Source organism: Nothoprocta perdicaria, unplaced genomic scaffold (genome assembly GCF_003342845.1).
Source record: "Nothoprocta perdicaria isolate Ctin4 unplaced genomic scaffold, notPer1 scaffold_154, whole genome shotgun sequence".
NCBI lineage: Eukaryota > Metazoa > Chordata > Aves > Tinamiformes > Tinamidae > Nothoprocta > Nothoprocta perdicaria.
Genome location: NW_020454694.1, coordinates 1,528,013 through 1,555,050, shown reverse-complemented (window position 1 = coordinate 1,555,050; position 27,038 = coordinate 1,528,013). Strand labels below are relative to the sequence as shown.

At 39.7% G+C, this 27,038-nt stretch overlaps 1 protein-coding gene across 1 annotated transcript in view; it reads right to left on the bottom strand.

The window, feature by feature from the left end:
• Window positions 1-6,751: 6,751 nt before the first annotated feature.
• The window catches only part of CRTAP (cartilage associated protein), a 22,936-nt gene continuing 2,649 nt past the window's right edge, over window positions 6,752-27,038 (bottom strand). Inside the window, exons 2-8 of the mRNA XM_026034999.1 lie at window positions 26,861-27,032; window positions 23,689-23,838; window positions 22,892-23,063; window positions 20,613-20,741; window positions 19,161-19,306; window positions 17,313-17,396; window positions 6,752-7,216 (exon numbers count right to left, since the gene is read on the bottom strand). Of these exons, the coding sequence (XP_025890784.1) occupies window positions 7,157-7,216; window positions 17,313-17,396; window positions 19,161-19,306; window positions 20,613-20,741; window positions 22,892-23,063; window positions 23,689-23,838; window positions 26,861-27,032 (913 nt within the window). The 3' untranslated portion in view covers window positions 6,752-7,156. The remainder of the gene's footprint in view (window positions 7,217-17,312; window positions 17,397-19,160; window positions 19,307-20,612; window positions 20,742-22,891; window positions 23,064-23,688; window positions 23,839-26,860; window positions 27,033-27,038) is intronic.

The following is a 27,038-nucleotide window of genomic DNA, read 5'->3' as shown; positions in this document are numbered from 1 at the left end:
TYCTGTTCTTTCATCTGTTGAAGTGGTGGGGCTAAGACTGGCTATGGAAGATGAGTATCCAGTTAGAAAGCTGCTTGCTGAGGTTTTAAAGATAAATCAAACCTGGGAAAGAGAGAAATCATATCCATCTGATAAAATGCRAACACTTGACTTTTAGACTCAGCATTAATGTAAAAATATAGGGGTTTTCTCAACTCCATTCCATTTCACACAATTTTTAAGCATAAACAGGAAGAGAGAGGAAGGATTTTGCTAGAAGCCTTTCTAATAATTCTGGTGCATTCGATATCAAGTTTTCTCCCTTACCTTTGAGAATGAACAAGAGAAAAACTGGCAACTGTGAATAATCTGCAAGTCAGAAATGAATTAATCTGCCACCTCTACTGCACAGTCTTAGCCAAAATACTTAAGTAGTTCAGCAGTTCAAAATATTGGAGTAAGAAAAAGTGACTCAACGGAGTTCACATTCTTTCTCATTCTGCCTGAGGTCACAGTGATAATTACCTCTGACTCCATGGAAAACAGACTTTATGAAATGGAGTGCAGAATTTGGCCCATCGTATACTCATCAATCTTAAGGCCGGTAAGGAAAATAAAGTATTTTTAAATGACACCTATACCTTATCTTGGAGTGTTTGATCTTAGAGTGGTAAGAGTTGAATCTAATTGCTTGACTAGAGCTACAGTAAATATACATCAACAGAAAATGTACAGATTTGTAAATATTGTGTTCCCTGAAATACACATGACTTTATGCTTTTAATGCATTCTAGAATATGAAATAACCTAGAATTTATGTTGTAAACTATTTTTTTATGCAGCATTTTTTTTTCAAGAAAAAAGCCAAGGATTTAGCACTAAACAACTTTATGGAGACTCTTAACTCAACTAAAACATTCCATGTGAAATCTTGTGGAAATATGCTTCCAAATAAACACAGGAAGATCCATTTAAACTATTGTTTATGTGAAAGCTGCAAATATGTGTTACACTTCTGTGCAGCATCGTTCAAAATGAAATGTCAATACTATTAGGCTCCGCAGCTGAACATGTAAAAAACAGAGTCAAAATATAATTACAAACAGAAACTGTACAGGGATCTTATTTGAGATTTAGAAATACTTGTTATTCATGACCAGGAGAAAATGTACATTAACATAATGCTTTGGAGGTGTTTAAATAAAAATCAAGTTATAAAAAAGTGAAAAGAACTGACTGTGTATGTTCTTGTGSAAATCATCCTATTTGCCTACATATTCAGTGAGAAAAGGTAAGTCTGTCACTTGGATAACTCTTGAAGAAAACCCTTCAATATTGAAAGGTTAGTTGAAAAGCCCAGTTCTGCTTAGAAAAATGTCTTAGCAGATGTCCCCTTGAAGCAGAATCTGCCYATTCTTGCAGGTTTACTTTACTGGAGTGATTCATGTAGTCCGAGAAAGCTGATCAAAAAACGGGGATAAACTCTCCATAATGATACATTTGACAAACTTCCTTTGTGTGTGAAATTTGGCTAATTAAAGACAGTAAGTTTGCACACCAGTATACAGAGAACAACAAAGACACAATCAGAAAATTAAAAGGCCAAAACACAGAAAGGAATTACTTGGTATAGCAAGTCACGGCTAGAAGTACCAACTGTGGGCAAAAAATAAATGAGGAAATATCAGGGACAATTTTGTGATGGTGACTTTATACATAAAGGAATGGAGTATTGCCATGATAAAAGTCATGTATTATCCACTTCAAGGAAATCCATATAGGTTGGCCAAAATCAACTCACCAGTATCATCAAGGGAACTGATAGGTGAAGACATGACTAAAACATTTTCCCTTTACCCTCCTCGCCTTTTCAACACCTACCTATTAACTGGGTCACCATTGTATACAGCTCTTTTCCTGCAGCACCTGGGCACAGATCTCTATCAGTTTGCTACCAGGCAGGATGRGAAGTGACCCTTCAAGGTGCCATATTAATGATATTGGGAGACCTTGCAGGAACTTTCTCTTGCCAGTGCTTTTGGGATCAAACCCTTGAGACCAAGGGTCGTTTGCTCCTCTGGATACAGAAACATTAGGGTCACTGATTTTAAGTTTCAGTAAGGTCTCAGTCCCAAATCCTCCTCTTTCTTTGTGGCTTTCTTTTGCCAGCTAGGTGACAATATGTGGTTTATTACACTGTACGACTTTACTGAATACCTTGTCTTGTAAGCTGTTACACTGGGGATTTGTCTCCGTGGGCACTGAAGTTTGTTTTTTTTCCTTAAGTTAAATAATTTTCAATTTTTCATTTCCATTATTTTGTAATGCTAAGATGCAACACAGGATGCAGCTATGAAAGACTATAAAATACATCTGCAAAAGACCATTTTAAAATTAGTTATGACAAAAACTGACCAGAGTGGTAATACTTGTCCAACTACAGGGTTAGCACTAGTTCAAATAATAACATGTTCGATCCCTTTCCATATAAGTGATAGTGAGAATGGGACAAAGGCATAAAGTCTGGGTTTTTTTTTCTTCTAAGTTGGKATTCACATGAAATTATACCTCTGCCAACCTTATTTCCACTTAAAAGTAAGCAAAGTTCCATTACTTTGCAAAAAGATTTAATCAGTAAAAAAGCACATTTGTTGCTTGATTCTATTTAAAAGCCTTACCTAAAAGCTACATCAAAGGGACGAAAAAGTTAAAATTAATAAAAGAAGACTTAGGAAGTCTCTCTCCAAAAAAAGGTTAGCATTTATAAGCTTGAAAAATTCAGAACTCTCTACAGAATTTAGTTTCCATCTACCACCAGTACTCTAAGGAAAGACAAGCAGAGAGAGAGTAGAAATGGGTGTCTAAACCACTGAATATTTCCTTGCCAAAAATAAATAAATAAAAAGGCATCTATTTATTTTATATTTTTTTTCGAAGCACTGAGGAGAGCTTAAGATACAAAACCCTGATTTGCTGGGGTGTGCAACCCAACTTACTTTGGCTATTTCTTGCCCAGCTTCTTTTTTGTATATAGCTTAAACTCTCCACACTAGGTCATTCAAGTCTTGAGTCACCAGAAAAAAAGAAGTCGCTGTTTAAAGTATGGCAGACAACCAAGAGTTCAGACAGCTGCAATGAAGGATTAGTTGTGGGTTTTTCTCACTGCCTTGCTACAAACTGCATCACAGCTCTATGTTCAAACATTATTAAATGGGAATGTTTTCTCTGGCACCAGCTACTTCTCCCCACAGTTTAAGTATTGAATTTTTTTAACTGAAGTAGCTTTGGTTTACAGCTCACATTAGAACTTAAAAACATATTTCCATAGTAGCTGGCATATGCAGGCAACTGTTTATTCTCAGTACTAGCCATAATAAACACTTGTACTTTTATAATCCAACAAATCTTTGTCTAATCACAACTCAGTTTTCAGAGCTGTAAAATTTGCATGCAATTTAAACCATTTTTAATGAAGACTTTCTGCAAAATTAGTTTTCTAAGTCTGTCTTCGCAGTCAATATCATCCAATAATTAACTGTAATGAACGTGGAAATACACAGTGGGCATTAATTGCAACAATGTATTAAGAAGAAGCTTTGTAAAACATGACATGCTATACCATTTTAAAGAAGCACGGGTTGTCTTGAGATGATCTTGAAGAGACATCCCTTTAATTTTATCTAGAACTTATTCTGGAAAGTATGAAAAAATGACAGCCCCTTGGTCAGACAGGCTTTCCAATTCAATTCAGAACAGCATCCGACTAACTTTTAAGTTTATATTTTAGCATTCCAAAGCAGTAAAACTCTGGAAAAAGGAGCAACTTCAATTCTCTGTTGGCTGATGCATTGTCAACAGAATTAACTGAGAATCATTACTGTGAATGAAGGAAGTCGGCATGACATTTGATTTCCTGTTAATTTGCCAGAACTGATCATTCTAAAAGTATTTGTTGTTCAAAACTGACTTTGTTGGCTATTGGAATCACTGAGACACAGCAGTATGGAGTCTCTCTCTTTTATGAGGATGGAATTAAACTAACCAACAAGCTAACCAACAACTAACCAAGAGAACAAGTACTTCCTTCTTCCTTTTTCAAATGCATATTGATATTGAGGATGAAATAGCAAAAGGCATTAATATGTGAAGAACTGCTAGCAGTAAGAGCAGATATTAATTTGAAAAAGATCACATGCTCAGCACAGTCTGTCAAATGTACTCATTTCCAACCTGCAGTTTTCTTTTCCTGCCCAAACATTGYTTCTTACATAAGAAAGATTCTTCTGACAGTCAGCAGTCTTGTTTTTCACATAACCAAATATGCACTTGGAACCAGCCTGAGTACACCAGCATTTGTGACTCAGTTTAATCTTAGGCTTTCAAGAAATTCCTCATCATGCAGGACTCCATCCAACAAAAGATCAAATGCAGGACTCAAATTGTGCTGGGACCTTGTGCTAGCCATCGACCAGAAGATGAACTTAACGCAGTGTTCACCTGGAAACGCTGACTGAATTTTTATTTGTTGCCTACTACATGGCAGAGCAAACTTTCTTGCAGGCAGCTGAGGAAGACAAGAGAGGTCAACAGCAGCTATGCAAAYAGCCAGCAGAAATTCGAGCAGCAGCTCAAAAACATAATGGGGCAGCTCCACAACAGGCAATGCTACCAATGAAGTCGATATGAATTTCACCTCCAGGGCCAACCTGGAGCCAGCAGACAAATAGCACAAATGCTACATGTGAATCACACGAACACAGTGGCTTCMACAAGATAAAACTTCCCTGAGGATCATGGTGGTACAATAAGCCTTGTCTAAATAAAGGAGACGATAAAATCTAAATACCCTATTCAGTGAGGCAGAAACTGCTACAGTTAAGGCAGACGACTCAAAATTGGGAGGAATTTGGGGTGGCAGAAGGGAAGCAAGAACCATATTCCTGCAGCCTCCCAAGAAGAGCTGGCAGGATCAGAGAAAAGGAAGAAAAAACAATTTACTGCAGTCACATGTAAGTGTTGGCATTTAACAATAGCAGCAGCAAAAGAAAAATCAGTTGAAAGAACCTGAGAATGCTGAAAAAAGCCACAATAAATACTGAAGAACTATGAAGAACTGGAAGAGGAGCTGTTTCTCACTATAAAAGAACAAGGGTTTGAGAACTACTTGTACTTATTAAGACTGAACTGGTTTGGGACCATATGTAGTGGAAATTAAGAAAGCCAGAAGMAATCCACAGACACTTGAACAAAATGAAAAAGGGATCATAATGCCATTTCAGAATGCCACAAAAATATCAGTTGCTTCCTCAAGTTCAAAGGAACCATAGAGGATATCAAGCCTAATGTAGGCTTAATAAAAAATACATCACTGTCTAATGGAAATCATAGTAAGTCATGAATGCCCACCTGAGAATGCACGATGGCAGGAGATTTTAGCTGTACAGCTGAGAGCTGAGAAAATGACTGAACATAAGAAGATAAAATTTAAGGAAGTCTTAAGGATAGAATCACAAACTTACATGAAAGCTGATAATGCCCAAGAGGCTTGCAATAGTTAAACAACTGTTTGATCAACAGGGAAAATAAGGATTTATAGGCCCTAAATGTATCCCTGGTGTAACTCCATTGAAGTCAAATGAGTCACAAAACACCTTAACTCTAATCAGTGTCTTCCAGTGCTGTGAAATTATTACAATGTTTTATTTAAAATATATATATAGCAGTCTCTGTTACTGTAAATTAGCACTGGAAAGAAGGGAAGGGAATCATTTAACTGGAMAGAAATAACTGTGAATGGCATCCTGGAATTGGTTTTCTGTTGTCTTGCATATACAGCAGCATATTCCACTTGCTTTATGAAGAGGCCATACCTAGTTAGAAGCTTTACGCATACCCAGTATTTCCATGCAAGAGGTATAGTTGCAGAAACTATCAGGCCCAATAGCTTGCATTATAAATAACACTGTAAGAGTCTAAGAGTCTTAAAGGCACCTTGTTTGTGCACTACAGGCACCACACAACAGTTCGGGTACCACTGAAAATAACAGTCAGAAAACAGCCTGTGCTTGGCAGACCTAGGCACTTTGTGCACATAGTGAACAAAGAAAAAGGCTCTGAATATTTTTGTCCCCCCTTGATGTAAGCAGAATGAAGACACTTGTAGGGCTTGGTTCTTAGGCAGGAAAGATAGCAAAGCAGAAGATGAAATTGTGGATCCTCTGAGGTCCATGGGTTTCCTGCTTTTCAGTACCCTTGTGTATTCATTCCCTGTTCATCTCTAATGCACTGCCTTTGGGATCGAAATATTTCTGTATAGGGCCCTGTAATCAATAAAAATGTCAGGAACTGGAAGGATTTTTTTTTCATTATTCCACTTAGAATTGTTTCAGATTTCCCAGCTAAATTTATTCTGGGGATGAAAACTATGCAGATTGTCCCACCAGACAGAATAATAAATACATCAGCCATCATTTTTTTACAGATGATTTGCCCCACCTCACATAGGAACCACAAATTGTTTCTGCAGACAGAGTAAGAATTGGAAGGAGGGAGAAATATTTATTTATTGCATCATTTCTAGGTGACCTCAGTTTCACATCATGGAATTTTATACAGTCTTTATGGAAGATCAAAACTGCATACAGAATTATCAAAGCAATTTTGAGATCACTAGTTGTGCTATGTGAATCATCTTTTTTTTTTAAACTATATAAAATTCTTATTTGTTACACTTTATCATAGAAAAAAAAAAGTCATACATAAATAATGCACTTACAAAGCTTAGAAAGTCTAGAGGAACTGTTATATCTTCCTCAGTTCATCCTCTGATGAAAGTTCTTCAGAATTAGCTGCACTGTTGTAACTTAGTAGAATAGCATTGAAATGAGGAATCTTAGTTGTTAGCCTGGAAAATATCAATAGTCTGTTCAGTTGTGTTTGTGTGAGGGAGGAAAGTTCAAGATGAAAACCCATGTGCATAAATTCTGAAAACACACAGTGAAGAGCCACGTTCCTGAAAGAGTCAGTGCAGTACGGCAGTGATCTTTCAGGGGTGGATCTTGTGACACACGATGGCACCTAAAGGAGCAGCTTTGAGGTATATCTAACTGAAACTACAGGTGACCAAAACCAAGAGTAGGGAGCACTTTTGTGAAATACTTCATGATATCTTCGCTCATCAGGATTCATTCTTTTCCTCCACTTCTAAGAGCTCATCAAGGAATTCCACGACTTCACCCTAGAACAGATTAAATTAACAAAATGGGTTAACTGAAAAATGAATGGAAAAAAATACTAATTTAATCAAAGCATAAACTGTAATAAACTGCAAAACTAATGGGCTTTAGGTGACACCATTCATATAGAATCTAGCACAAGTTTATAAACTTCAATTAAATGGTCCATACAGGGATTGACCACATACTTGTATCAACATACAGATCTTAGGGGAAGAAAATGTTACAATTTACAGCAAACCTTGCACTTTTTCACTTGTAGTTTAAATAGACCACGAAAATCTCAAATTTAGAAAGTAGAGGCATAAATGATTTAAAAGCCTGCTAAATTAGGAAATGGTTAGAATATGATAAAATAATAAAGACCTTTAGAAAGTTTTAAAATTCAAAGCAGAATTGCTTTGTAAAGGACTAACTTTGTATCTCTGTCTGGTCTAACCAGGACTTCACTTACACCGTTCAACATACACCTCTCCTTCCAACCACAAATCTACACACGCAATGCTTCAGTGCAGCAAAAATATAAAGAACAAGAAATGCTAGAATGTTTTCCATACTGGAAACAAATGTTTTGGTTTTAAATGCGAACTAGGAAAAAAAAAATATATATATATATATATATGGATCTATTGTGTAATTTTATAAACTCCACCCTGCTAATATGGGCTAACCAACACAAGATAACAATCCAACTCTCATTCTTTAAACAACTCCTGACTTAGTCATATGTCATATATGATAGTCAAAAGTATTCCTGCAATGAAGCTTGAATATTTTGGGTTGTTACTGCCCCAGCAGCTGGATTTACTGCCTCTTTACAACTTACAGTAACTGGGCTGCAACCTCTCATAATCCATTTCAGCCCAAAGTAACATATGGCAGCTTRGGTGAAAAGGCAATAGTGCCATCTCAAACTATCCAAAATTGCATGTGGCAACACATCTGCCTGTATGCTCAGAAATTCTCATATTTTCCCATTTGCCCTCCATGCACAGTTCAGAAACAACACTGCCTGAGAGAAGGGAGACACTGGAATGGCCCTGCATATTTTCACTTTCTGATGCAACTCAAATACTGAACTGTAAGAGAGTCACAGAGCGACTGAGGATGCCTAGCTTCAAATTCCCAACCTCTTATTCTATTAACTACTGTGTTCTGTTAACTTGTTTTAATTATCTGAGCTTTTTCTCAATTTCCTGTCTGTCCTTTTTCCACATAAACTTATGGTCCAGAAAGGTGGAAAGATGTCTTTTAGCTTTTCTTCCCAAACAATTCAACACTTTCTGATAGAAAAATATTCTGCTGGAAAATCTAATCAGCTCGTACTCTCAAGTTTAAAATAATCAGAACTTCTAACACTTGGATCACATATGATCCAAGCAAATCATCTTTGTTTGGATGCTCATCTTCTCTCTAGGAAGGTATACGTTAGGAGGACTGCACCTTCAAGACATGCAGTTTGAGACTCAAAATTTTATAGTTTTCTGTTCTGATGAGAAAAGGGCATAAAAACTTTTTTGGTAAGTGAAAATAATGTGAAGAAATAAAAAAAAAATTTATTTTGAATTCAGCAAGATTAAAAGCATTAACTTCACATACTTCAGAAGTGTGATTAGCAAGAAGAGAAATAAGAAGAATGAAACAAAAATAAAAGCAGGAGGACAGCTGGCTGAAATAACTAGTGTTCTTGTTCCCTGATTCACAGTTCCTCCTTTAAGAACCGTTGAGTTCTTGTTACTGTGAAGTGGTTTTAGGGAGTCCAGAAGTACAGCAATTTATTTTGCTTTGAATTTGTTCAAAACATTTAAGTATCCAATTCAATAAAAAGACAAGAAAAATTGCCAGCTCTTTCATATTCCCTCCTTGTCCTCCTGGTTCAGGAAGTCTGGCAATTGGAAAACAGGAATTCAACATTTCTGCACGTTTTTCTTTGTTAAAAGTATTTTGATTGCCGGACGAACCCAATGATGGGAGGAATTCAATACCACTGCAAAAACACACAGCAAGCCACTAGGTACAACAGCCACTACGTAAGCTACGTCATTTTAAAATTACAGAGAATACACTACGGCATTTTAAAATTACAGAGACAGATCCGAAGAAGATTGTAAGCTCCAGGTATTCTAGCACAGCTCCTGTATCTGTAGGCCTAAGCCTTTAGGTGCCTTGTGAAGAACTACAAACAGGCAGGTCTCAAACTCTGTTCTGAGTTAAGAAACTGGGAATAAAGATGTCTACTCTAAGTGGTCTCAGATCTAATTCAGATAGACTCTTTTATTCTTCAARGATATATTTTAATAAAACAGTGGCAGATATTCAGAAGGATGCCTGTTTTCAGTGGACCTGTAGAGAAAACACTCAAGTGGTAAAAGCCTGAACAGCGAGGTAAAGGGCAGAAACATTTGATAGCATGACCTAAAATGAAGCATGATGAAGACACAGCCCTTTCAGTATTGTGTCTTCAATAATTAAATCACCTAGGAACTTAGTTGACTTCATGTTGTTTTCATGCTCATCAGAAAGGTGGGATAATCCAAAAGTTGATGATCCAGAGTTCATGTGTTTTCTTTTGACATGTTTGCAAATCCAGAAACAGGTGGAAAAAAAATAAATGGAAAAGGATGTTTAGAAGCAAAAGTCTTTGAAATAAAAACCTGACTGAAATCTCCATGGTCTTGAACTGATCTTTAGAGGCGGGTACAACAAAGCCTTTCTGGTCTAATGAGAGATACCAGGGAGTATGAGAGGTTGAAATGTGGCAAAACATAAAAATTCTTGCTGAACCAATAACTGAATTCAAATGAATAAATTCTCGGCTTTTGGTTGTTTTTGGAAAGGCAGAAACACCAGATTAAAGACACACAAAAACCCTAGTTAAAATATTTTTGCTCGTGCCTCACTATGAAAAGGTAAAACTTTTGCTTGATGTTGATATTGTGGCTGGCATCCTAATAAAAGGGTGATAATGCTATGTCAGAAGAGATGATCACATTGTCACACTAGCAGCTGTGAGGACAGTGTGAGGTCACTGTCTTACCCCCATTAGCACTCACTTGACACAGCATCAGGCATTTTGCATGTCTGAAGTCAGCAAATATTTCACAGGCGTTAATTCCAACGACAAAGCCTTCTGTTCACAGATATCTATGTGCTGTATGTGCTGGACCATAGACCTGGAGCCTGAAATCCATCATATCACAAATYTGAGATATAATACAAGCACCAAGTGAGCTCTGCCTCCTCCTGTTGTCTCCGAAGCTCTGCAGGTCCTATGTTAATAGGAAGAACAAGAAGTTGGGAGTCTGGTTGACACCAAGTTAACCATGAGTCAGCAGTGTGCCCTCGTGGCCAAGAAGGCCAATGGGACCCTGGCTGCATCAGGAGGATGTTGCCAGCAGGTCGAGGGAGGGGATGCTGCCTCTCTGCTCAGCTCTGGTGAGGCTGCACCTGGAATATTGCGTGCAGTTCTGGGCTCTCCAGTATAAGAGGGATGTGGAGCTTCTAGAGAGGGTCCAGCAGAGAGCAACAAAGATGATTAAAGACCTGGAGCATCTATTGTATGAGGAAAGGCTAAGCAAGCTGGGCCTGTTTAGTCTTGAGAAGATTGAGAGGGGATCTTAGCAACATGTACAAATACCTGAGGGGAGAATGTAAAGAGGATGGGGTCAAACTCTTCTTGGTGGTGGCCAGCAACAGAACAAGGAGTAATGGGCATAAATTGAAACACAGGAAATTTCATCCCCATCCTCAACCATTCTGTGATTCTGTGAAATTTTATGCATAAAGACAGCCGTAGACCCATAACTCTTTCTGCCAGAGAGGCCAACTGCCACCCACAGCTAATACAGGTTACATAAATATGCTGCTCAGACACAGTGCTGATATAAATTAGGGCTGTGCAATATATGGCTCACAGCACAATTTGGGAGGCTGGCTGGCAGCTAATAAGTCAGTGTGAGGAGCCTGACTAAGCTTGGGGAAGAGGAGGGTGTATGGTGAGGCTAGCACACRTGTGACAGCTAGGCAGCTGACAACTGGAAAGCGAATACACGCACGCAGATGGCATGGTCGGCTGCTGGGAACCACCTCATGGTTGGCACGTGGTTCTTCTGCTGGAGGCCAAGCAATGTTCTGCAGCACACTGTGATGGATATGCCATCAGGTCTGCCAGCAGCCCAATGAGCTACAGCCTTGCACTGCACACCTATTCCCTTTCCCAGTCCAGGGATGGTCAGCAGAAGGTGGGAAGGACAGGAGGGATATATAGGAAAGATGGAACAGGGATAGCCTGAAATACGGGAGGCAGGATATCAGATGCCAGCAGGAGAAGGCTCCCAGATGAATGCAAGTGGTGGGAAGTAAAAGTGAAGCTGATCTGAACATCCAGAGTCTTTAATCATCTGTCAGATATCAAGTTGGGCACGTTGGCTTAGATTAACAACTGAACAAAGGCACAAGAAGAAAGAATGGGTTTCGTATCTCAGTAAGTAGTTCAAGGAGGCCTTACAGACGGTAAGTTGTTATAAGTTTTTTTTTTAAACAGAGCTCTTGATCAGTTCTGTATGATCTAACTCAGTCTAGTGCAACCAGCCATTATAAGTGGAGCTAGAGCACTGGAAAATAAAGAAGCCCTAAGAAAGAGGAAAATACAGACCTCCTCACTTATCACCCCAAGCTGAGTGTCACACTAGGCCAAAAACTGGTGCTGACCTTTCCTTACACAGTACTAAAAACAGCATTCATGCACAGAAAACACAACCTCTTGGGGAAAAAAAAAAAAACTTCAGAGATTAGTCAAATATTACCTCCCCCCCCCCAAAAAAAAAAAGTTAGTTAGCAATCTACAATTTACCAGCTCAGTTATTGCCCACTTGAGACTGATGATCCACCACCAACTTTTGTTTGGCCAGCAGCATTTAAACATGGTAGCAATCACTACCAGTTGAACTGCTCCCTAAGGGAACCAGATGCTTCTCCTTTGGTAGTTAAAACTCAGCGCTGCCTTCTGCTTGGCAAATATTAATCATTCCTAGGTCCTTGCCTCCAACTGCAATCTGCTCTGTCCTTTCTCACTGTGGACAGGAAAAGTTCTGGAAAAAAAATAGTTCTCTTGCAATAACCCATACTTTCCATGCAGATTTGCTGATGCATTTTGTATAGGGATTCCATATGCACTGGAGTATAACAGTCTGTTCCGCAGGGAAGTATCAGAGAATATTTAATAATGATGTTCTACAATGAATTAAGATCTACAGAAAAAGATTTTTAGGGACATGCTTGATTATTAGCAAATGAATTAAAGGCCTTTATCCTGAGTGATCCAAGAAACTGAGCTTTAACAGACAATACATAGAGACAGAAGAAGTGGCTGGATCATTATTTGTTTCCTTATGATCTATGACCCAAAAGGAAAATATTTGTCCCGTAAAATGTCCCCTGGGTGTCCTTCACAGCAAAAAATCAGATTTTGCCAAAGCTGGAAGATCATGATGACTGGAAACTTCTTCAACAGTGGCACTAACAAATTTGATTCCCTTAAATCTGAATAACTAGTTGGGCTGGCAACATGGAGATAGAGTCATGAAAAACACTAATTTTCTAATTTGTATCTAGCTTCAAGGACTAATAGCCATTTAGCATGAAAGAGGACAAAATGTTTGACATGACAACGTTTTATATGACTCACTGTGGAGAACATGTCCTCTGCAGGCATGATACAGGCCACAAACCAAAACCACACAGTCCACTGAGCAGTGATAGTTTGAAGGGCTATTATTTTAGGATAACAATAAGATTTGTGTCAATGAGTGGCTCAGATATGATGGCCAAAAGGTTTATTCAGCCTTCAATGACGGAGAAGTTCCTGGATCTAAATTTCAATGAGAATATGAGAATTCACTGTAACTACCTCAAAGCCATCCTAGAATCCTTCATGAACAGTAAAGACCAGGCTTGACATTCTTCACATTCTAGCAAGGAAAAAAATCCCTCAGTTCTTTGTGGAGAAAAACTATTTGGCCGTTACCTTGTTTATTTTTCAGATACTTAGTCTGCAGTGTGCCCTCCTGTCACATGCTTTTAGGTCTTTTTTTTTTTTTTTTTCTTTCCAACATTAAGGAAAGCTCAGTTGTTCTTTACATGTATGGCAAATTGCTTTTCTCTAATATTTTTCCATTTCTTTTTATATTGTATATTCTAAAAATATAAACTATTTTCCCAGACATCATGGGAGTTCACAATATATTGCAGTGATTACAACCACATTTTACAGTAGTCTAATAAACATGCTTTCCTCTTAACATTTTTGTAATGCCTCTAAAGCATGAGTCAGTCCATTTCAGAGAAACTTAAGTATTGCTCCCATTGCACTGAAATGGGAAGCCTTCAAGTAGCTTTGTTTTTAAACTCTCCTTCTGCTCTCTTACTGCTTTATGCTGTCCATTGAAGGTTAAGAAAATCTGAACAAGCAAAAATCTTCCAATTTCTTGGAAGTTGTAGATACTTCTTAGTATCTACAACTCAGAGACATCCTGCCATTGGTGGTGGCAAGTGGATTATAGGGAAGGACCAACAGTTTTGACCACTACGTAAGGATGGTGGCAAAAAAGCAAGTGGGAAAAGCACGGACGCTTCTGAAGAGAGCCAGCCACATGGGCAGTATCTCCACTAGGAAATGATGATAAAAAGGACTCTTTTTTTTTCCTGCTTTGAACAGAAACCCTAACACTGACAACTAKCTCCTAAACAGTCGTCAACAGTTGTTTTCAATGTAGTGGTGCTAGGTAGCTGTATTGGTCTGAGGTCATTGCCAGGACAGCGTTTATAGGTCTGCTTTTACAACTTGCAGTCAGAAATGAGTTTGTGTAAATCATTGGAACATACGTAAAAAAGTGAGCTAATAAAGCTGAAAATATGTTGTTAGCAATTCTGAACAAAAAAAATACACTGAATTTAGATTGTTATTTACTATCAGTGATCTGCTGGGCCATCATGTCTTGATGCTATTTCGTATCTTCTCTTTCCACATTAGTTTAGCACGTATTCTCTTTTGCACCACACTCAGGAATGAAGCATTTAAATCTCAGCTTTTATATAGATGAACACACGCATTGTATACAAATTAAAAAAAAGCAAGATTCAAAAAACAAAACAAAACAAAAACACAAAAAGAGGGTCAAAGCTGCCAACAGTTTTTCACCGACTGATTAAGCACTGAAGGAAAATTCACATTGTAGCATCATCACAGCCAAATACTTGTGGTTCGTCTGCATTTTAGAACAGCTAAGTAAAGCTATCCTTGAAAAAAAATCTTCAAGAACAGTGAATTTAGGGCCAGAAACTTGTCTCATATAATTAGTGTAGTACTGAAGTTATATCTGCACTAACTTAATACTTTGCTTCTAACTGCATTTAATTTTGCTATTTAAACCCATGAAGTTATATCTATTAAAGCCTTTATGTGTAACATATCTGAAGTGAAATCAAGGCACATGATTATCCATGGCTAGCTAAGATGACAACATATGTAATGTTCTTTTAACTTCACTGTGGAAAATTCTACTAGGATATATAATAATAATTACTTTTAAGAAAAAGCAATTTGTAGCAAGTTGGCACTAATATTCTCCGTCACCTCTACTATGCTGAATGTTTGAACTAAAGTTTCTCATTTCCTTATGGAAAAACATTAATAAAGTAATGCGAACAAGACTGTATTTCTTGTAGTGACATATGCAAAAATCATTACTACATATTCCATGTATTACTGGAAGAAGCCCCATGTTCTCACTTGCTTTGATAATGGGATTTAAAAGACACACGGATGATGTGAGTCACGGGAATGCTGAAAATTGTAAACAAAGTGAGTGGGACCATTCAGGAATGAGGACATATTCACCTAGGAAGAGATCTGCCACACCAATCCTTTTGCTTTGCCACAGTTCACTCAAGGAATGAAAATGATTTTTGTGCTTAGATTATATAATAGGATGTTTGGCCCCAAGCAACTACACAGACAGCAAACAGGGACCACAAAAACTCACAGATGCCATGATCTGTGGCCCAAGAAGCACATGGTTTAAATAAACAGTGCACTAAAAAAGAGGTTGCCTCCATCTTTAACAATTTTTAATAAAGCTTTTACTGTAACACCTTATCTGGGTTTTTCATCAGTTTTCTACATTCCAATAGAATAAATTTTTCTATTCCTGCCAGGAGAAATATTAAAAAAAAAAACCACTTCTACTAGCAGGTCCTGCCCATACAGCAGAAACTGCAAGGTAACTGTTTTATCTTGGTGCTTTTCCTGCCCTGTCTGAACACCTTGGAAGGCTCCTACAGCCAAGGAGAAGTTCTGCTAGCCAGGGATTTATGAGGTCCCTAGCAAAGAGCCAAGCCAGAATCATGGATTGCCTCCATCCCTCCCAGGTTCTTCAGCCCTGGTAAGTGGGGACACAGAAGCCTTTCCCTGCCAGAGAACAGAAACTTTTCTAGTAGAATGATAGTGGGAGCTATACATATATGTGAACCCAGTTATTTTGGTTGTTTAGCTCACATATGTTATCCACTGTAATGCTGCTTCTCTGACACTTCCCTCCAAGTTTAATCTTACTTTCCACTTGCTTCCTCCTGCAGAGACTGAGGTCATTTGCAGCTGAACTTGTGAAATGGGCTACTGGAATGGTGGCGAACACACGAACACTTGTTTATTCTACATATAGAGCTTGAGTCTAAAGATTGTTTCCATAATCTCTTATAACAACACATGGGGAAGGCCCTTACAGGGCACTGCTTCTCTCCTTCCTTAATTACTCCTCCCTTTGTTTCATAGGAGCAGATGTGAAAGAAAGAAAAAAAAACATAAATTAAGTTTATGCCTAACATAAGAAAACACTATGAATAAAGCATAGTGTTTACACAAATCAACTGGGGAATATAAAAAAGTGTGCAAGCATTTACACAAACCGTTAGAAGCCAAAAAAGACTAGTCCTCATTAAACAACTTTTATAATCAGCCCATTAAACTGTCTTGCACAAAGTTTTAACACAATGGAAAGACYTCTCAACCTTCCTAACGTCTGGTAATCTCACAATGGAATTTTATGTATGGAGTTGTTTTCAGGTCACTGACATACTGGAAAGCTGCACAGACATATTAMTATTTCTCCATTATAAAATACCCGCTTTCCCTCGGTCCTGGATAATGTAAACGCTGCAAAGGTGATTTCATTTTGTAGCATAAAACATCTTTCTCTTTTCTGTTATAACTAAAACCATCTCAGCAATGCCTGTTACAAGTATAGTGCYCTACACTGCAATTCAGCAGAGCTTGTTGTCAACACCAGGAGTGAACTATTCCCACATCTGAAGATTTCTTAAATCTTTAAATGAAAGGTTCTGAAAACAAAACAAAAAACAACCCAAGGCCCCCAAGATTTATACTTTAATTTCCACTATGGAGGACAAAGAAATACCCTTTCAACAGTTTAACTATTTTTCCTGCACAGAAAACCCACATTACATATTTCACGTCTAATAGTAGTCATTATATGCCATTTGGCCATGAATTCCAGTAGTTAAAAAGCAAGACTGAGTGACCAAAATGTAGCTCTGCAGAAAGAAATAACAGATAACAGGCCTTCCCTTTGATAAAACTTATAATTTAGGTGGTTACTTGTAGACAAAATTACACAGATTTTTAAATCTGGTTTAAACTAGGGGATTTTTTTGAGCAGATGAAAACAAAAGAAGTTTGATTTGTATGTAGCGATACATACACACATTACTTTTGTGCCCCCTGGTGTTGCAGCTTGCAAAGTGGGGTTTTTTTTTTGTCTTAACAGGCTATATTTACTGTTGTGTTAATAGTAATAGTGTCTTGCATTCTTTTAAGTGTTACATGAGTGATCTAAAGATCTGTGCATTTGCTTCTATTGATTTTACATAAATTTAAAAAAAAAAAAAAAAAGATAAACTGGTCAAGACTACAAGGAAATTTTCCATATTAGATGTGTCCATAATTCAACCTGTATATAATTGTCTTCACTTTAATATGACTGCTAGGTTTTTTGATTACAACTTTTTCTTTAGAAAACTCACCTCATCATCATCCATCAAATTCTGTTTTGCAAATTCATACATTTCCAACTGGAGCGTGGTTATGTTGTGGTATCGAACTGCATCCTATAAAACAAACAAACAAACAAATTGCTGTGTTATTTTACAGCACAAGAGAGAGGAGTGTCATCACATGTGTTTGAAACAATTCCAGTGAAATCAGATCCAGACTTGGTAGAAGGTAGATCCTGAGGATAGAAGGTCAAAACATTTGGGAAAGGAGACAGCAGAACAGCAAGCAGTTTATCCAGCGTCTTCTGTGGATYCTTCTGACCGTAAGCACCAGTGGTGTGAGAAGAACAAAGCACTCTCCTYTTTCTCATGTTTCAAAGCCCTGGCCAGCATGAGAAAAAAAAGGAATGAGGCTGCGAGAGCTCAGCAGGCGCCGGTGCCCACATTCCAGCGGGCCTGGGAGGTGAGGCAGCCTCTGTATCCCTGTGTCCTGCTGTACAGCAGCGGGCAGGTCTGGGAAAAGAGAGGGCTGAGCTATTTTGCATGACTCTGATTCACTTTTCCGGCCTGAGCCTGGGGCAGGACTATTCTGCATGGTCATCCCAGCTCACTCTCTTCATCAGGTTGGTCTGGGCAGCGCAGTTTAACTGGGAGTCAGACACCCCTCTGTTTGTGAGCCCTGCCTATCTACTTTGCTTATCTCATTTAACTCTTYCAGGGCTAAAACCAGGAAACTCTTCCTCTTTCACAAGGACACTCCTGGTGTCAGAACCAAAGGCTGCTGTCACTCTCTCTACCACTTTCTGAATTTAAGTGAGAGCCATTACACTTTATGTGGTGACTAGGACAGCAAGCAACATCTGTTCCTATTTAGAAGRATCAAAGTACAAGAAAATACAGATGTGTGCATTTAATATTTCATATTTAARAATTAAATTATCTGTAATCCCCAAATAATGAGAAGTTATCAATGAAACACTGAGAGTTAATGTGTAGGGACTGTGTTCTGTCTTTCCTGCACACGTGTGCCAAATCTGCTTGTGGGTTGCTATTTTATACTGATGCTAAACGCCTCCTTCTCACCAAGGTCAAGCATTGTCTCCAGTAGGGCTACAAAGTGCAGTTTTACTCTGAAGAGCAGTGGCATCCGAGTGAGTGCTCCTGTTCCCATGCAGGTGCAGCCCCCCTACTACTGCCTGAAAGTACCAAATGAATTTTCATTGCGTTCTGCCACTGAGGCAGATCTGCATTTCCAGCGTGCAGATTCGGCGAGTCCTGCACGTAAGTCAACAACTGTCCACAAGCAAAAAGCACTCAAATGGAGCAGTATCTTTGATTTGAGATGGCTGGCCTGAGAGGAGGCAACGTGCAGTCCTCAAAGGACTATTCTAACTTAGATAATTGGATGTAATATGGCCACACAACTTGGTTCTAAATTGAGTAAGTGGAAAGGGGATTCAGCTGGGGTTATCCTATCCAGGAGCATTCTAACAGCAGCAGAACCTGAAATAACAAATAGGCAAGYAACTGCATCTTGGCAAATAACAAGTGATTGATATTAGGAGTGATGGGAGTGAACTTTTGATCAAGAGATTGCAGTGACCAGCTATTTTACTCATCTGAGTCGATAAGGACACAAACATACCTGTGTGGTAGACAAGGGTCAGCGAGAGTTTACTCATTATATTGCAGCATATTTCAGCATAAAAACTATAATAACATTACACAGTATATTTCTGAGCACACTTTCTGTATGGTTTTAATAAAACAGTTGTTTTTAACTTCAGAACCACTAGATAACTTCCATTTTTTTTACAACTCCTAACTCACTGGCTTCCAGGGAATGTGCTCAGAAGGCATTTTGAATCATTTACCTACCGATCTGGGCTGAAAATCTTCTTCCTTTAGTCCCCATTTGTCCTTATGGTATTGATAATAGACCATGTTCTGTTTCATTACTTCATCTTTTTGGTCAAACAGAAGGTAACTAGCAGCACAAGAGGCTGCATTCTTCATGTCATTCACTAATGAATAAAAGCGGAAACAAACAAACAAAAAGAAACAGACAAGGTAAATGAATAAGATGGGCAGAATTCCTTTTGCCCAGAAAAACTCTGATGGAAACAGGGCCAATTCTGCACCTCCCTACCAACTTTACTAAAAAAACAAACAAGCAACTGCTTCCCAGAAAGAACACACTATTTTTCTGTTCTGCACCATGAAAGGCCATAGATTTGCAAGTGAGGATTGCTTACAAGCCTGTAGGAATGGCAGCAAGGGCAATATGTGTTCTTCACAGTACAGGTATCTTCCCACAGAATTCACTGAATGTTTGATCTATCAAATGTGCAAACACTGTGCATCAGCACACTATCATTTTGGTTAAGTGGTCCCCTCTTTCTTCAAAACCCATCTGGTCCCATGTGCCTCCATTCTAATGTGMTTACAAGAACCCACTAGGAAAACAGGCAATGCTGTGAGAAAATCTCATGAGTTCCTCTATGGAAAAAAAATCTCTCTAGTAAATCAAGAAATGAGTATTCATTTAATGACTGCTGCTGTGTTGAAGGTGTTGCCTTGAAATGACATTTTTTCTTTCTTTCTTTCTAACTGAATGATATGGAAGCTATGTTGGAACTCTACATTTAGCTGTTTACTGACCATGTGGATCTAAATCCTTGACCATTACGGTGTTTTTTATTTTTTGGGTAACAGTGTCACTACGTAGGTCTATAAAATGAGCCGGTGTTATTGCATGGGTGTATTCCAGTGAGTGGGAAGTGGCTGATAATGTTTACCCTAGGGTGTCATATAATGAACTACTTCAAAATGCCAGAAGAGCTCATTTCAACATCTAAAATACACATGACGAAATTTCACCAGTTATATGAAGCTCTGAAAGGGATAAGTAACTTGTTCTTGCAGTGGCTCTCATAAAGAATGAAGGGCAATGTGATACATCTTATCACACTTATGCAGCAACCATTTTTCTAAGCAAGTGGAGACCAGTCACAAACACATCTGAAAATGGAGGGGCTTGGCCTGGGCAGAATCCAGCTTTTATGGGACCATATTCAACAATTTAATTTGTCATTGACAATTTATGAGCAAGAAAGGAATATCTAAGTTTATCTCACATGTCTGCTAACTGCAGCTATATAACAGGAAAAAGACCCCAGGTATCTCATGAAAGTCCCAGGAAAGGTTAAGATACAGATTTTGAAGGCTACTATTTACACTGCAAAGCATTATAACWAGAGAGAAAAGACTCTCAAGGAAACTTCCACACCTTATCCAAATGTTATTTAAGCACATAAAATCACTACTTACATTTATAATAAGCAAACTGTAAGTAATGGTACATGGTTGCCACAAATTTCTCGACAACAAAGCCGCCTATAATAGGGGTCAGATTACTCTCACACTGAACTTTGCATCCAAGGACTTCAATATAATGATCTAGAAGGAAGAAAATAACAACACAGGAAATGGATAGAGCACACAATGTATTATTATATTCCCTCCCACCAGCTACACATTAAAATTCGGCCTTAAAAAGCCCTCCTGGGTCCTATGCAGCTGAGGCAGCTGCTTGGAAGTACTGAACGTCTACAGTTCCATCTGCAGTACAAATCAAGTGCTGCTGCTCAGCCCTTCTGTAAAAGTCATTAGGGTTTGGATTTCAAACACATCCAAGTTGTGAGAACTAATAGTTAAGCTTCACTGACACCTACAGGCCGTWCACATCGTAGGTTTTTATATATAAGTGTTATGGAGTACTGCATTATTTCATGTGAACTTAGTAGGGCTATTTCTTAATGTTTGTTTAATGCCTCTGTAATTTCATTAAACTATTACATAAGCAAGGGCTACACACTGCTGAGTACAACACTCCCACAGAGAATAACACAGGTTGGTTGCAAAGTAACCCTCCAGAAATGGCAGCATTTGTTCCAGTTTATGTTTTTTGAAGGGGGACACAGACATGAATATGCTGCTCAATATGGAGCAACTCTCAACAGAAAGCTTTGAACCTCAAGCTCACACACTTACCAGCCTACAAAAGCTTGGTATAATAGGACAGGTGATCTTACCTTCAAGAAAATACATTCCTAGAAAATCTTCCATTGGACAGCTTCTAAGAGCTTCCAGGATGAGTAGCATTAAAGCCTTGGTTTCCCTATTTGCCACATGTGGAAGGTTAAGCAAGTTATACTAAGGTTTTGCACTAAGTTTTTGCACCACTGCAAAAGCAGTGGAAGAACAAAGGCTCCTTCCCCTGTTTTTATCTCTGACAACTCCTGGCTTGACGAACATTGAAGGAATTGAGTGTTTGGTTAAAGGAAATTGCCAGGATTTCACAAGAGGAGTGGAATCTCCACACACAGTAGTGTGTCCTTCCAGCTAGCACTGAAGCTTTTTATCACTGCAAGTAAATTAGAATTTTCTTACCTCACAGATGAGGGTAAAGTATTTAAAATACATATGGCCCTGAGGGCATCATGTGGTACTGCCACATCTTCCCACCATTACTGCTGGAATTGTCCTTTCATTCCAAGCCAGATGAGGAAGGGTGATGGCAAGCACCAAGCACAGTTGGGCATGGACACAGCAGAGGAACCATGGATATTCTTTACAGGAACTTGGGAATTATCCGGATGGTGGCACTCTGGGCTGCTTAKGGAGAAAGTTGTGTTCATGCTTTCCTGCCTGTGATGTGACCTCCACCCCTCTTCTGGTGTCTGCTTTGCCTACAATAAAGCACGGCTTGGGGAATAGCTTGCAGTGGTCATTCCGTGTTAGCTACATAGGTGGACACAGGCTGCACACTGAGGTATTGAAGAGCTGCTCTTATATTGACTTATTTCACAAAAGTTCATCCTCCTTAGGACAAAACCTTAGGTTTGTTTTGCTCTTGTCAATGCAGAAATTCTGTTGCATTTTTCATGCTTTAAACTGTACTGAAAAATAAAACTGCATTCTCTACACAAATACTGCAAACAACACTGAGTCCAGAGCTTTGAGAAAATAACCTGTTTCTTTTGCTACTGAAAAGCATGGGAAATGCACATGTGCCATTTGACAACAATCATGAAAGGTGATATCCATTTTCCTTTGCAAAGCAACAAATTTTCTGAAGTTACATATCTGTGAGCAAAACTGTACTGCACAACAGATAAAAAAGGAGCAACAGAAATTTGTCTTATTTACCAGAAAGGAGATATTATCACCAGTGCTGCTAAAATCAGACACTTTTTTTGGCAGGCAAGCTATATACTGAGCTTCAAATTGATAACGAAATTATAGTCAAGAGATTTGACTGGATAAGTACTGCCAGCTGGATGGAATAGTTGTTACTATTTATATATCCATTTTATTTTGACACTCATCAACTTCCATTTAATCTTTTGTTCTGACATTCTCCTCATATATATCACATTAAAAAAAAAAAAAAAAAAGGTAAGCCAGAATTCAATGAGTTTTTAGTTGTTCTAATACATTCATATTCACCCAAACTGAGCAGGGGGTCCTGACAACTCAACCGAAGGATAAACTGAAATGCACTTTCAGCACATTTTTTTTTTTCTTGCCATTTCCTACCCTCTCACCTGCAATGGAGAGATAGAACTCCTTAAAATCCTTGATCTCTCGGGAACCTTCACAGGCTGCTGTGCAGTCATCATAGGCCTTGAAGAATTCCGGAAGGGCCAGCTCCATGTCCGAGATGGACGTTCTCCAGTTGTCACCATTGTAGGCTCTCACAGCCCTCACAAAGAGATTCTGAAAAATGGGCAGCAATGTCAGCAAGTGGGAAGTTATCTGTGAAAAGCTGTGTGCAAATGCCGGTACCTCGAGTACTAAATGTCTTTCCCTTTGAATCTGGGAATTCAAACACAGAGTGAATTTCAGAACTGTATTTCTGAATTACTATATAAGCTGTTACTTGGTTTATATGAGGACAACAGAGATCATTAAAGAGTTTTACCACATATTTACTGGTAGGGTATATAATTCCATTTCAGATTAATGGGAGAAAAAAATCTGCCAGACAGAGGTAACTGTGTGATTCTAAAGCAAAGATTTTGATGAAGATTTTCCATGCAGTCTGAACACTAAATATTTTAAATATTTTAAGCTGGGCTGCTGCAGCCCTCACACATTTGAATAACCCCATTCTGGCCTCCTTAGCTAGATATGATTTGCTGAGACTTATAGAGCAGTGAAAAGCACAAGGGGTGAGAAATACTGAGTGCATGAAGAAGGCAGAAGAAAGGTGACTCTGAGAAAAACAAGAAGAAAAGCAGAGTAAGGCCTGAGAAGATGTAAACAAATGAGATCCCTGAATCTCACTGCAAGACAAGTAATTAAGAAATTCCCAAAGACCAGATATGGATAAAAAGCATACCTCATAMGGCTTTGTTTCCAAGTCCTTAATATGCTCCTCAGCATCAGGCATAGTCTTATAGTAGGCCATATTTCTCTGCATCATTTCATCATCTGGATGCTTCAGAAGAAATGTGTGAGCTGCTGCAATAGCTTTTGGAAGGTTGTTAGCCTAAACATGGATTGGAGGTAGAGAGAGGAGGAGGAAGGAAGAGGAAAAAAAAAATGGTTAATTGAAAAAGTTGCCTCAGGGTTTCCCAGTGTTTGTCAATGACTTTTCCTGCAGTCTCTGTTTTCCCATACCTCTRCTGAAACCAGAGTCCTGGTGGATACATAGCACTGTAAATCTGATCATATGCCTCTCAGTATTACAGCTACATACACCACACCACTCTGAACATTTCCTTCTGCTTTTCATTTTAAAACTCTATTAATCCTGTAAAAAAATAAAACAAGAAAACCCCACTTTTTTCCTCTCCTGACTCCAGTGCTGATAAAGGTGTCAGGGCACAGCGTTATCCTGTMGCTTCTGTGCAGGATAAACCACACAGCAATTGCTGATGTTAACCCATCGATACTGGGAAGGGATCATCGTGCTTTYGTGGCATTTTGTGCCATTCCATAGCTTATTGGCATAGCAGAATAGGGGAGAATATCACAATGTATCTTCTTAACGATGTTTTGAACTTATAAACGGCAGTTATTGCACATTTTTAAGCTAACCGCATTGCAAACTTTAAACTTCATTAGAGATACTTTCTTAAGTATGTGTTCCTCATTTACAAGCAGGTATGTGTCRAATTGCACAAAATGTGTATTTCACAAAAATGTGTCAAATACATTATGTGTATTTATAGCATTTGTATGCCTATAAATATACATATATACTGCATAAATTTATGTAGAGAGAAGGAAAAAGTTTTTAAGTATCTGTCAAGTATTAAAACCTTTTCTCTCGTTAGAAAAGATCTGAGCCAACATTTCCAGAGTGTGTATCTATGCATGGACACTACAGAGTTTCACCTGGCAGCTGAAACAGCTTATGGAAAAAGTACACACAAAGCCATGAGCCAGCATGACAGGCATGAGTGCGCACGCGCTCCTCCATTTGCATCCATAAAAACCACTCTTTCATTTCAGGAAAAATTCTGAGAGTCTCCCACACCACAGACCCATTTCAGCCCCCACATGTGCTCTTGCTGCTGTGCTGCGCTAAGCGCCAGGGCGCTGGAGCGGCGCCAGCGGCAATTCCCGGCGGTCCCAAAACCAGGCCCTTCCAGGCAGCCTCGGAAGGGCTGGAGTTAAGCACAAACCTCAGCTGCACTTTCGTCAAAATGCCTAATTTCTCCTGTGCCTGATGCTTTAATGTTATTTGCTGGAAGGTTGACGGGTGTTACATTTTTGCTTAGTCTGTGATTTATACTCGGTTTCAACTTTCAGCATTAAAAAGAAAGAAAAAACAAATGTGTAGAAACACATTCCTAAGTAAACTCAGCAGCCTTCCTTGGGAAGGACAGCCCTCCGGAGGAGCACGCCGCAGCACAGGAACATCTGCTCCCAGGACCTAAGACGTGGCAAACTTTCACTGTTGAACACACCTGAATAAATATAGTCACTCTAAAAAAATTACATACAACACCCCCTTTCCCATCCCCTTTTTCCCACATTGTAAATGATGTTATGGAAAAAAGAAAACACAAAAGACATTCCTTCTTCAGCAAACCACTAGCYGGGAAAATCCCTCTGTACATAGCAGTGGGTGTCCGTGCAAAATCCCGAGTGTGCTGAACCCATTCAGAACTCTCCAAGCGAGAGGTGGGAGCTCAGCAACGGGGATTTGGAAAGAGAAACGGCAAACTGCACCTCACAACTCTGCTGCAAACGTGAGCAAACACCGGGCCCAAACACGGGGGACAAGGGATTTCTCCAATGTCTCTTCTGCATTCATTAATTGTGCTAATTGTAAAATAAGTGCAGTAATAAATGGAAACATTTGGGTTGATGTCATCTTGGTACTCGTATTGCTCTCAGAAGTAGGAGAGGGACTGCCCATTCCATTACTCAGAAGAAATGTCCTTGATTAATAYGGTCTGTTCTCTAACCTCTGTGCAGAGGCTTTGGGTAGGTTTTGCAGTATAGTCTCAGAGACCCTCCCCAAGCCTCCTGATGTCCCATTTATTTGAAATGGAAGCCACTGTAGTAGCTGAGGGATGGAGTGAGGGATGGGCCATCATTTAGAGAGTGATAAAAGAGSAAAATGAGAAAGGAGTGAGAAAACAGAACTGGATCCTGGGCAGGAGGATGAGAAGCAAGAAATACGTGATGAAATCTGGTAAAAGAGATGTCCCAGTCTTAACTGACCTTAGAGCAAAAAGTAAACACTATTCCAGCTAGTGTGACTGTCATACTTCAGGAGCTGACTTTAACTCTGTACTTGAAAGAACTGGAAAAGAAGAGAGCAAGTGAGGAGGTTGGACAAGCTGAGGGAGAGGAAGCTGTGGAGCTCAGCAGTGAGTCTGAACAGGGGCTGAAGAGCAGTTAGGAGAAATTAAGACAGATGGGAAGGTAAGGAGGCCTGGGGTATGAACTGCACAGCTAGTGCAGGAACTGGTGGCTGGGGATTAGGAAAGAATGGGATGCTGATTCAGGCAATTTGCTGGGTAAGTGAAGAAAGTTCATGCTGGCACCACAGAGGCAAGTAAGGGGAAAGACAAAGCACCAGCTGGTCCATGGCAGGTCATGCACAGTTGAGTGGAAGGAAGAGAAAGATTTGCCGGGCAGCTGAAGGTGCACGGGACCGGCACCCCGGGAGCAAGAAGGGAGACCCAGCTGGGAAAGGGCAGAGCAAGGCAAGCAGGAGAAGCGGAGCGGGGCAGATAGGTGCTGGAGACCAAAGCAGTCTGGAAGAGRTGGCAGGGAACTGAAAGGCCTCGGATAACCTGCTGTGAGGGCCGGGCTGCCAACAGGCAGGATGGGGCGTTTCTCAAGCATCCCCACGGGGCACACATGGCAGCGTGCCGGGCCATGCCATGCACGTGTCCCTGCTGCGACGCCTCCRGGACGCAGGAGCAGCCTCGCTTGCCTCCCGGACTGGCTGCCCTGACGTGGTGAGGCAGGGCCAGGGCTGAGCACGACAGCCAGGGGCACGAGGAAGAGGCCGGGAGGAGGAYAGGGACGGAGGAAGGGCGCCGTACCTTGAAGTAGGCGAACTGCAGGTACTTGTAGGGCTCGCGGCGCTGGAAGTCGTCGAGGAGCTCGCGGGTGGGCTGCGCCTGGCGGAAGGCGGGCAGGCCCTGCTTGCAGCGGCGCAGGCACTGCGCCCGCCGCAGCACGCCGGCCAGCAGGCGCAGCTCGGCCAGCGCCGCGCTGCCC